Source organism: Furipterus horrens, unplaced genomic scaffold (genome assembly GCF_987537825.1).
Source record: "Furipterus horrens unplaced genomic scaffold, mFurHor1.1.pri manual_scaffold_9, whole genome shotgun sequence".
In the NCBI taxonomy this organism is placed as follows: Eukaryota; Metazoa; Chordata; class Mammalia; order Chiroptera; family Furipteridae; genus Furipterus; species Furipterus horrens.
The window spans coordinates 16,786,092-16,799,066 of record NW_028327179.1 but is presented as its reverse complement, the minus strand read 5'-3'; the positions used below and the strand labels follow the sequence as shown (position 1 = coordinate 16,799,066).

The 12,975-nt window shown below is 34.7% G+C and overlaps 1 protein-coding gene across 1 annotated transcript in view; it reads left to right on the top strand.

Annotated features, from left to right (window-relative positions):
- The window catches only part of ABCB5 (ATP binding cassette subfamily B member 5), an 82,930-nt gene that overhangs the window by 19,505 nt on the left and 50,450 nt on the right, over positions 1–12,975 (top strand). The window contains exons 11-13 of the mRNA XM_090287809.1: positions 1,903–2,028; positions 3,350–3,553; positions 11,776–11,946. Coding sequence (XP_090143935.1) covers positions 1,903–2,028; positions 3,350–3,553; positions 11,776–11,946 — 501 coding nt within the window. The remainder of the gene's footprint in view (positions 1–1,902; positions 2,029–3,349; positions 3,554–11,775; positions 11,947–12,975) is intronic.

Below are 12,975 nucleotides of genomic sequence, written 5' to 3'. Positions count from 1 at the left end.
AAGGAAAGAAAAATAGGTCAATAATGGATTAATAACTCTGGATGAGCGAGTTACATTTTGCAGCCTCTTTTCTATATCAACTGACTAAAGCATCTTCAGCTCCCTGGAATTCCTTCTCTCTGGATTTGGCAGCACACACCAAAATGTCTTTCATTAGTGGTGCCACCTATTGGTGGTCCCTGGATGTTGTCCCACTCAACATAACTCATTTTAACCTAGTTTCTAAACTGGGAGAATTACGCACAGATTGTGCCTTTCACTTCTCCCTTTCCTATGGCTTTTACTGCACAGTATCTGTGCCTCAGTTACTTCCCCCCTCACTTTTACACACACACACACACACACACACACACACACACACACATACACTCACATATGCACATGCAACACAGTTTATCCTCCTTCCTCTGTCATTCAGCCTTTGACAAATTCTTGAGAAAATGTGTCTTTCTTCTGTTGTCTTCTTCCCTTCATTTTATTGCATATTTATCCAAAAAGTAAAGATTGCAAAGAGTAACTACTAATAAATACCTGTTTCACAGAAAAAGGACATTATTTTAAGTGAAATTAATAATATTGCTAATGTCATCAACCTGGAATGTCTTCTAAAATATACAAATGTCATCTGCATAACCTGCAATAAAAAAACCTACCTAGTCCTACTTCCTTATTTTTCTCTAAGTCTTTGAATGAGATTCTCTTTTCAAAGCTCTTTATTTTTTAATTTATTATTACTTAATTACCATTATCATAGTAGCATTGCCTTTTACCATTTTTCTTAATGTAAACAGAGTATTTCAACTCCATTTTGCAACTACATTTGGATTAGCTTCCTGGAAACATAAGCACTGATTGTGCTATTATAATACATAATGAAGTGCTCTCTGGGTGTTAAACAACTATTTTTTAAATGAACTTTTGAAACATAGTTCTGTTTGTTAAACCGAAACATAAATCATTTTAAGAAAGAAGTTTAAATAAAGTATAAATTCTCCCAAGGAAAGAACAGAATCAACTCTCGAATAAAAGTGCAGGTAGAAGAGGAGGTCCTCACACTGGACATCCTGATTTCTCACCTCCTTTATAGAGAATTTTTCTTGCTTGGGCCTTTGAAGGTTTTATGTTTGGCTACTTAAAGGGTCAATTTCTTTACAAATGGGGAGATCAAAGTGAGAGACTCCAAGGAATGATTCCCATACTTGGGGCTGAGTATATACAAATACAAGCAATGTCAGGTGAGAGTTTCTCAGCAGAATTGCTGTTGTCATTCTGGGAGGTTTCTCTCGTGTGGCAGGTCCCTCAGACACTAAATGCCAGGAGCAATCCTCAGTTCTTGAGGAAATTTTAAAGTGCTTCCCCTAAATTGAAATGTCCTCCTGAGATTCACCACTAGAAGAGGGAAGGTTTCTGTTTGTGGAGTTTCATTCAAAGAAAGCACTAAAGTTTTAACAATTGTTTTACTATGGAATATATATTACAATGATGTTAAATATATTCTTTAAAAAACTTTCTTAAATAGCTCACAAAAATATCTGGCAAGATTTCATTTAGTTGTTGCAAATTAAACGGTAAAATTTTCACTCACTTGGTAGTCATGAAATTCATATAAAGTACATAAGCTGAAAATATTGTTTCCTGTGGTGAGTTAACATTTAATGACTAAACTTAATTTAGATTTCTTCTTTATGCAGAGAAATGAAGAGAGATATTTTACTATTATTTTCCAAAATTATGTAGGTTATTATTATATAGAAAACAAATATTATATGACAAGATCTAAATTTGTCCTTAAGTGCCACAGAAGAATTAGTTTTGTGTTAATTACATTAACTTTATGAAAATAGTGTAAACCATACTCACTTATCCCAGTTTTATGGAATTTCTTCCCATATATTCCAATAGATTCTGAAAGGTCTGAATCTCAAAATTAAGTCTGGAGAGACAGTAGCCTTGGTTGGCCCCAATGGCAGTGGAAAGAGTACAGCAGTCCAACTTCTGCAGAGGTTGTATGATCCTGAAGATGGCTTTGTAAGTGCACCGAGCAATATTATGCACAGTCTATACAGTGAGATTGAGAAGTACCACCTACTACAAAGATTTTACAGCTATGGCAACTTTTAATTTTTAACAGTGGAACTCAGAGAGAAGCAATATCATTTTCTTTCCTGCATATTCATTCATTCAACAAATATTTCTTGAGCACCTACTATGTTCTAGGTACTGTTCTAGGTGCTGGGCATACGCTGGTGAACAAAGAACAAAAATTTCTACCTTCATCAAGTTTACATTCTAATAAATTGAGACAGGCAAGTAAAATAAGTAAATTATATGGTATGTTAGAAAATATTAAATGCTGTTGAGGAAAAAATATAGTAATTTGTAGTACCCAGAATTTACCAAGAATTTCAGTTTCTCAAAACATCCTGGAAGAATGACGTCTGTAGAAGATATGCCCTCTCATTTCATCCTGTTACCCATAATGTTGCACTTAATTTTAATTAATTTAATTAATATACACTTGTACATGGCATAGAGAATGAGACTAGAACAGTCACAGAAGCATAATTTGTAATGCTTCTACTCAAATTTTCAACTATTACTTTTAAAAGAAAATTTCTCCAATAGCCCTGGTTTCACTTAAATTTGACTTCTTAAGTAAATCTTCATTTACAGTCTACTATATATGAGTATAAAATAAGTACTCATATAAAATAAATTATATTATAAAATATAAAATAAATTATTGGATAACTATTTCATATATAAAGCAGTTGCATGGGATACTTTTGCCTAAACAGAATACCAGACATGGTGAGAAAGGGAGGCTCTGAGTTATAACTATCAAACACTGGTTTCTGTCATTGGAATATGTTGTGGTAATAGATAATAGCACTATCTATGGAGAAGACAACACTTGTTTTCTATTGTTTATAGCAGTGAATAGAAGATACTTTTGCCTTTTGCAGGGAAGCAGGGTGTTGAAGAGAAGTAAGGAAGGATCTGTCCTAGAAAATGTAAAGATCTCATTAGTTTGTTACTTGTGTCTACACAATAACATTGTGACTCCTAAGATATATATCTATATAATATCTAATTTGTGGATCTTAGTATAAAGATATTTAGGAGATATGGTGAGATTTTTAAGCTAATTTTTGGAAGTTCTGTTTGTCCCTACCCACCAGAAAAAGTCTCTTAACAATATAAATGCTATAAATATTTCATCAAAATATAGTCAGCCTTTAACTCCTGAAAAACTGTGCTTCTCAGCTTATATTTAGACTAGTAAAAAGACTCTAAATACAATGCAAGGATAGGCATCACAACGTGATTCATTTCTTTGGATTGGCAGATCACAGTGGATGGGAATGACATCAGAACTTTAAATGTGCAGCACTATCGAGAACATATTGGAGTGGTCAGCCAAGAGCCTGTTTTGTTTGGGACTACCATTAATAACAATATTAAATATGGACGAGAAGGCGTGACCAGCGAGGAGATTGAGAGAGCAGCAAAGGACGCAAATGCTTATGATTTTATAATGGAATTTCCCAATGTGAGTACACTTTGTAACCTATGTCCTTAGCTTAGTGGTTAAGCACTACAGTATTCCAAAATGCAATAACAAAGCAATAACTTCTACAGAGTAGGGGGATGTGATTAAGTTTTGAGTTGTCTTAAGTAAAACATCTATAAAAGAGAGAGCATGGTAACAATCAAAAGAAGTACATCACTGAAAGATAAATTTTAAAAATCATACTTAGTTCTAAATGGTTTTCACTGTAAATGAAAAAGAAAAAATAACACAGATTACATGAAACAAAATCATCATTACAAGCTGAGAAATGATGTCTACAAAATGTTGATTTGCAAGGCCATCTTGTGGCTAAGAGTGGGAATGTCACAGACTGGTTCTGTGATAAGGCAAAAGAAAAACTATAATCATCTTTTTTAGAAGCACATGGAGCTAATATTAGATAAGAAATGTGAAATCATACTAGGAAATAGATATAATAAATTAAAATTCTTGGTATGAGGACATATCCTAATGGGTATTTAGAATTGGTTGCTATAAACCAGTTATTTGTATTTCTCAAAGTATTTGTTCATCAGTATAACCTGAAATTGTTGTGGGGAATACTCTATGAACTATGAAAGGATAAGATTTGAAATTAATATAAAAACAAAAATTCCACCATCCCTGAATGCAAAAATAACAGAAAAAGTTCATTTTAATGGGTATATTTTACAAATTTCCCTCTATAGGTCATAATTATGTATTTTCTTTTGTTTTTCTTGTAAAAGCTTTTGTTATGCCAGTAAATACCTTCTATTCCCATTATTTACCATCATAATTAGGACAACAAATCCCTGGCTGCTGTGGTTCAGTGGATTGAGCATCGGCCTGTGAGCCAAGTGTCGCTGGTTCGATTACCAGTGAGGGCACATGACTAGGTTGCATGTCAGGTCCCCAGTTTGGGGTGCGAGTGAGAGGCAACCACACAGTGATAAAAAAAAAAAAAAAATTAGGACAGCAAATTCATTAAAGACTTGAGGTCATTCTTTGCCTTATGGTTTGGGAAAACAGACTTCCTTTCTTTGACTTTGTGACAATTATAATGACTTCCTTTTCTCAAAACACCAGTCACCTTCATTTTCCCACTTGGAATTAGGGAGCTTTCTGGTGCCTCTTAAATTATACCCTGTAAGTTACTACTTGCTTTTATGAAAAGTCTCATATTTGTACAAAGATGCCCCTTGCTATAAACAGAACATCAAATCCTAAAGATAAAATCCAAACAACAAATTAAAGATACTGGCTTATGATGATGGAAACTAAATTCCACAGCCATGTTTCTCCAGAGATATAAGAACAAGCACAATATTAAATAAAAATTTCAAAAGTGGTGAATTCTTATAGGTGAAAATTGGGGAAATCTATGATTTAAAAAATACGATTACTGTTATGATATTTCTATGATATACACATATTTTTAAATTAATATATTAAGATTAACTAATATTTGCTAGCCTTTTCTAATAAACAACCATAAATCTCACTAAAATAGGATCATTGTTTTGAATCACAGGATGAAATGTAGCATAAAACTGTGATTCCTGAGAGGAAGGAAGCTCATGAAGAAAGTCCATGAATTTGCAGCATTCTGCCTGTGTACAAATTTCTAACCACATCTCTGGGAACTGGAATCCAACAGAGCAGGGCAGTCCCACTGAGCTGAAAGACAGAGATAGAATTTCAGCACAGCCTAAGCAAAGAGAGGGGCAGTGAAAGAGCTGTGGAGTTGAGGTGGGGGCAGGAATCCATATGGGCATCCTATGGGAATCCTTGAGGATAAGACTGCACAAGGCTTACCACAGAGGGCAGCTGCTACAAAGCTGAAAGTTGAAGAGGGACTAGAAGTCAAGTAGGATGGTGGGGATGTCGAAATCACAGCCCAGCCAGAGTGGATAGATCACATTAACATTGTTTTAATACCTCAGGCATATAGCTGAGACACCAATAAAAGCTACACCTTAGGAGTAAAGTCCACACCTCAGAGTATGGCTGATTCTAGACTTGCCCTAACAAATCCTAAAACCAAGCCATGACAAGATTCCCAGAGGAGACAGAACTTGAAGGTTGGGTCGTGCCAACTTCCAAGACTTCCCAAAGATTCACTCCCAACAAAGCATAAAACCAAGATCACATAAGTTCAAAGTGATAAGTCAATATTTGAATTGCTTACTGGAACAAAAATCAATTTTTTTAAAAGAAAACAAAATTCAGAGTCTCTCCAACACATCACACACAGAATTGAGTACATACTCTAAAATAAATAGACATGCAAAGAAATAGAAAACTATGATTCACAGGCAATGAAATATAATCTAAATGTTTATGCACTTCAGAAAAGCTTCAAAATGATTGAGGGGAAAAAAAAAAAAAAACCACCTAAAAGAGGAACTAGACAAATCCACAGTTTTAGTTGAAGTCTTCAGTACTTGATAGAATGGAAAGAAAGTATATAGATGACTGGAATAATACTGTCAACCAAGTAGTAGATCTAACTGACGCGTATAGAATACCCAATAACTGCAGAATACATTCTTCTCAAGTGCGCATGAAGTGTTCCCTGAGATAATATCCTAGGCCATTAAAATAAAAATCAGTACCTTTGCATTTCAAAGAAAACATATAAAATGTTCTCAGTTCATAATAGAATTAAATCATAGAAATCAATAACAGAAATACATCTGGAAAATCCACAAATATTGAAAATTAAATAATCCACTTCTAAATAATCTATAGTTCAAAGAGGAAATTTCAAGGAAAATTAAAATCTGATTACGATACAGTTAAGGCACCACCTAAAGAGAAATTTATAGTATTGAATGCTTACTCTAGAAAAGAGAAAAAGACCTAAACTGTATAAACTAAGTTTTCAACTTGGGAAACTAGAGTAAAAGAGGAAATCAAACTCCAAGCAAGCAGAAGGATGGAAATAATAAAGATTAGAGTGACAATTAGTAAAATGAAAAATAGAAAAATGTTAGAAGCAATCATTGAAACCAAAAGCTGATTATTTGAAAATAGCAGTAAAATCAATAAAACCATAACCAGGCTGATGAAGAAATAACAAAAAGAGAGAGAGAGAGAAAACTACCAATGTCAGAAAAGAAGGTACATCACTATCGATTCCAAAGACCTTAAAAGGAATACTATGAACAAAACTATGCCTATAGATTTGACAGCTTAATAAGAGTCAATTCCTTGAAAGACACAAACCAAAAGTCATCAAAGAGATGTAGATAATCTGTAATTGTGTAAGACCTGTAACTGTGGGAAAAAATCAACTAGATTTCTAAATAACAGTAATAATTAGAGGTGAAATTAAATTGAGTGACATTCCCAGTAGCATCAATAAATATAAAACAGAATAAATTTAATGAGACATGTAAATCTTCTCTGTGAAAATATCAAATGTTGCTATGAGAAATTAAAGAAGATCTAAAAAAAGAGGATGTACCTTACTCATTGATTTAAACATTCAATATTTTTAAAGCTATGATCTATAAATTTGATGCTATACCATTCAAAATCCCAGCATTCTTTCTTCATGTGCAGAAATTGACATGCTGATTCCAAATTTATTTAGAAATTCAAACAACTAAGAATTGCCAAAACAGTTTTGCAATAAGAACAATAAACCTGGAAGACCTGCAATATCTAATTTTAAAACAGCAATTAAGGAAGTAGTAATAGCATAAGAATGGACATGTAGACCAGTGGAGCAGAATAGAAAGTCCAGAAATAAACCCACACATAACTGGTCAATTGGTTTTTCACAAGGCCAATATATTTCAGTGGGGAAAGTCTTTCCAACAAATAGTGCTTGTAAAATTAGATATCCATGCTGAAAAAAAATTAAATGTGGTCCTTACCTCGCACCACATGTACATACTAATTTGCTATGGATATTAGACCATGTATAAAAGTTTAAGCTGTCCAATTTCAAAATTAAAAATTTAGGGGAAAATCTTCGTGGCCTTGAGATAAAGATTTCTGAGACAGAAAAACATTTACTTTTTTTTTTAATGACAAAGTTAGCCTTTCTCAAAATTAAAACTTTTTTTTAAATTTATTTATTTATTTATATTCAGAGAGAGGGAAAGGGAGGGAGAAAGAGAAGGAGAGAAACATTACTGTGCAAGAGAAACATCGGTTGGTTGCCTCTTGCATATCCCCAACCAGTGACTTGGCCTGCAATCCAAGCAAGTGCCCTGACTGGGATTCGAACTGGTGAACTTTGGGTTCACAAGCTGGTGCTCAATTCACTGAGCCACACCAATCAGGGAAAAATTAAAACTTTTTAAATTTAATTTTAAAAGACACCGTAAAAAAATTAAAAGGCAAGACACAAAGCCAAAGAAAATATCCACAATACACAGATCTGGCAAAGGACATGCACCCAGAACACATAAAGAACTCTTACAACATAGTAATAAGAAAAATGGACAAAAGCTTGTACAACATTTTGCAAAAAATAGAATCTAATAAGCAGTTGCACATGAAAAGATATTTAACATTTTTGTTATCAAGTATAAATCTAACAAAATTTGTATAAAGAAAACTATGAAGCTCTGATGAACAAAATTAAAGAAGACTGAAATAAATAGAGAAATATTTCATGTTCATGAAAAAGAAGATTCCATATTGCCAAAATGTCATTTCTTCCTGACTTGATCTATAGATTCAATGAAATCTCAATCAAAATCCCAGCAAGTTACCTTGTAGCTATCAACAAACTGATTCTAAAATTTATATGGGGAGACAAAATACCCAGAATGGCCAGCACAAAATTGGAGAAAAACAAACTTAAAAGACTGCATTATAAAACTTTAAGACTTACTGTCATCGTCGGCAGCCGTCCGTCTCGAGAGACGATGGTGTAGCTTCTTAAGAGTCTATCTGCACCGCCGAGAATGGCTGTGCAGTCCGACTCGGGAGTGACATCGTATCTGTCTCCTCCCGTGTTGAATCGACATCTTGCGATGACGCTGAAGCTACAGAGCCTGGGCAGGGTGATATGGAGGGTCTGCTGTTGCCCATGCAGCAGACCCCCCCTCTCTTCGCAGCTGAAGGGTCCAAGGGAAAGACGGAGTCGATACAGCTTGGGTTCAGGTGCGCCGCAGGAGTTGCCGGTGTTGACTACAACGTCAAACCGCCTTAGGGACTCCGGCTCCGGATTTTCTGTCGGGGTTTACTCCCTTAGCCTTTCCCCTGAAGAGGTATGCCGCAAGGCAGCGGAGGTTTTTTGGAGTCAGAGTTTTCCTTCTCTGATGTACCCTGACTGGAAGATCGAACCAGCGACACTTAGCTCGCAGGCCGACGCTCAATCCACTGAGCTAAACCAGCCAGGGCGAAGACTTACTGTAAAGCTACAGTAATCAAGACAACATGGAATTGTTGAAGAAAAAAAAGGACAAATATATCAGGGGAATAGGGTCCAGAGTCCAGAAGTATACCCATATAAATATAGTCAGTTAACCTATGACAAAGAAGCAAAGGCAATATAATAGAGTGAGGATAGTCATTTCAACAAACAAATTGTACTAAAACAACTGTATATCCTCTTGTAAAAAAAATTAATGTAGACACAGACCTTACATCATTCCCAAAATTTAACTCAGAATGGATCACAGACCTAAATATGAAATACAAAGCTATGGAATTCCTAGAAAATAGCATAGGAGAAAACCTAGATGTGGGTATGGCAATGATTTTTTAGATATGACAAAGATGCAAATCATGAAATAAATTCTTGACAATCTGAACTCATTTAAAATTAAAACCTGCTCTGTGGAAGACAATGTCAAAACAATGAGAAGATAAACCACAAACTGGGAGAAAACATTCACAGAAGGCACAGCTGATAAAATACTGTTATCCAAAGTATATTAAAAAATCTTAAAATTTAACAATGAGAAAACAAACAACCCAGTAAAAAATAGGCCAAAGATCTTAGCAGACATCTCACCAAAGAAGATTTACAGATGACAAATAAGAATGTGAAAAGGTGTCCCACATCATATATTATCAGGAAAATGTAAATTAAAACTACAATGAGACACCACTACCCTCGATTTAGAACAGCCAAAATTCAGAACACTGACAGCAATATATGCTGGCAAGGGTGTGGAACAATAGTAACTCTCCTTCAACAAATGGTGCTGAATATATATATCTCATTCTACTAATGGTGCAAGAATATTGTTAGTGGGAATACAAAATGGCATGGCCAATTTGGAGACACTTTGGTGCTTTCTTAAAAAACTAAATATGTTCTTATCTTATTATCCAACAACCATGCTCCTTGGTGTATACCCAAAGGAGCTGAAAATGTATGTTCACACAAAAACCGGGACAAATACGTTTACAGCAGCTTTATTTATAATTGCCAAAGCTTGGAAGCAATCAAGATGTTCTTCAGTAGGTTAATGGATAAACCGAGGTACATATAGACAATGGTATATTATTCAGCACTAAAAAGAAATGAGCTTTCAAGCTATGAAAAGACATGGTGACAACTTAAATGCATATTACTAAGTGAAAGAAACAAGTTTGTAAAGGCTACATACTGTGTGATTTCAAATATATATCATTCTGGAAAAAGCAAAACTATCGAATCAGTAAAAGATTAGCGGTTGCTAGGGGTTAGGGCTAAAGATGATAAGGGCAAGAGGAGGTAAAACACAGAGAATTTTTAGGGCAGTGAAAATACTCTGTATGATACCATAATGATGAATACATATAATTACACATTTTCCAAAATCATACCCAGAGTACGCTAATGCACACTATGGACTTTCGGTGATCATAACATATCAATGTAGGTTCATTTGTAACAAACGTACCACTCTAGTGGGGGATGTTGATAATGGGGAAGTCTATGTACGTCTGGAGACGGGATATATGAGAAATCTCTCTACCTTCCTCTCAATTTTGCTGTGAGCCAAACATTGCTCTATAAAAAGTCTTCTAAAAAAGTACGCACTGTATGATTCCATTTATATAAAATTCTAGAACTAGTGAAATTAATTTATACTGATTAAAACAAATCAGTGCTATCCTGAGGCAGGGTGTGGGTTTCAAATGGAAAGGGTCATGAGGCAACTTGCTAGTTTGATGGAAATATTCTAAACCTTTATTGGGATGGTGTTAGCATGGGTATACTCATTTGTCAGAACCATAAAACTGTATCTTTAACTTGAGTGCATTTCATTGAGTGCATAATGTTTATACGTACATAATTATTATTCCTCAATAAGGGTTATGTTTTTAAAAACAAATTCAAAGGTCAAACTTTAGAAATTAAAGGTTTAGAAAGGATATTTATTCAATAAATTTATATCTTTGAGAAAATGGACTTTGAATCAGGGACTTAATCCAATAGAATATTACTAACCATGCTTCATTTGTTCTAGAAGTTACCTTCAGCCTCAAATATCTAAAGATGTCTACTTTGTTAAAAACATATATATTGCCCTGGCTAGTGTGACTTACTGGATTGAGTGCCAGTCTGTGAACCAAAAGGTCACTGGTTCAATTCCTAGTCAGGGCACATGCCTGGGTCCCTGGTTGGGGGCATGTGAGAGGCAATCAGTCAATGTTCCTCTTGTACGTCAATGTTTTTCTCCCTTTCTTTCTCCCTCCCTTCCACTCTCTCTAAAAATAAGTAAATAAAATCTTTTCTTTTTTTAAGATGCATACATTAAAAAAAAGTAGTCCCCCAAAATTGAAAAAAGGTTTGAGGGAAAGTTTATTTTTGCAGTGACTTTTTTTTATACTCTTTTTTAGAATATCCAGGAAGGAGATTGTGTATAATGCATTAATTAACTTGCTAATAAACATTTTGAGTAGTAGTTAAGTATGTGTTTTTATTACAATGCTTTTTAAAGATATCAATGTATTCTAAAATTTTCCTTAAAACTTTTTGTTTGTTCAAATTATTATTAATCTTCTTAAAAATCTTTGGTTATCATATATTTTCATTTCTTTTATTGCTAGCCAAATTTTTCTTAAGTCCGCTCTTCACTAGACTTTTTAAAAAATAGTTGTTTGTTTTTATAAAGAACAAATCAAAGGTCAAAACCAGTCAGGCTGAACTAGTGACTAAGCTGGTATTAAAACATAACTGTGATTGTTTGTCATTTCCTTTTCTTACCATTTATTTGATCATGCTCTCTGTTCCTCTTCTCTCTGCTATTTTTCATTAGAAATTTAATACCTTAGTAGGCGAAAAAGGAGCTCAAATGAGTGGAGGACAGAAACAGAGAATCGCGATTGCTCGAGCTTTAGTTCGAAACCCAAAGATACTCATCTTAGATGAGGCTACATCTGCCCTAGATACAGAAAGTGAATCAGTTGTTCAGGCTGCACTGGAAAAGGTAAGCAAGCAGACACATTTCTTATTTTCATATTCCTGGTTCAGCATTGTTTTTAAATATAAGAAAGTATAGTGCCACAGTGGATTATTTATTAAGTTAGTGCCCTCTTTAATGTATGGATGTAGGTGTTCACCCCTGTAAAAATGTATGTGATGGTTATAGAAAATGACTTGGAGAAGAGAAGAAGATGCTATAATTGGTGCTAAAAATATATTTGAGGCTCATAGGCAAGTAATCATCCTATACAAATCTTCACGCCAGTGGGTCTGCAATTTCCACCTCCCCTGGTAACCCCACATCACTACCACCATCATGACTATACCTCTTCCTTTTCCATACACACTTGTGGGATCCTCTTCTCTGACAACTTTTCTTCATTAGGACAACCCTGGAGGTACTCATTTTTAATTAATTTCACCTCAAGTAGAGAAGCATATAGTGTGGTCTGACCTGATCTTGAACTTTCAACCCCAACAGCCCTCGGCCCTCAAACCTCACACTGACCTTCTGCTTACTGTGGGCACATGCTTCATGGCTGCAGAATTGCCCTGCATCTGGGAGGGTAGTTGGTAGTGGTACTGTGAAACCATCAGATACTTTTTTCAATGGGCAAACTCTTTCTTTAATCATGGCCACCAAACCCCTCAGAAGGCTTCATTGCACATTCTACTTTGACATTCTTTGAAAATGTGCTGTTTTTCTCTCAAGGGACATATAGGCTTTTCTTTTTAAATACTGACTTTCTGCAAGCAGAAATGGTTACTGGCAGGCAATGTGTCCACTGCTTAGTGAAAAATAAATTACTTACTATTATCAACTTGCAAATCAAATTGTATATGTTTTTTGTCCTTGTTTCCATCTCATAATGAGTGTGTCACCTGTTGCAAATTATATTTCTTATTTTCATAAAAAAACTGATAAGAATATTCATGTTTATTGTGGACACTGCTAATTTGGTTCATTTGGTGAAGCAGAAACAGTGATTCTCTCAAGGGCATGACTAATGCTCATTCATATTTTATACTTAAT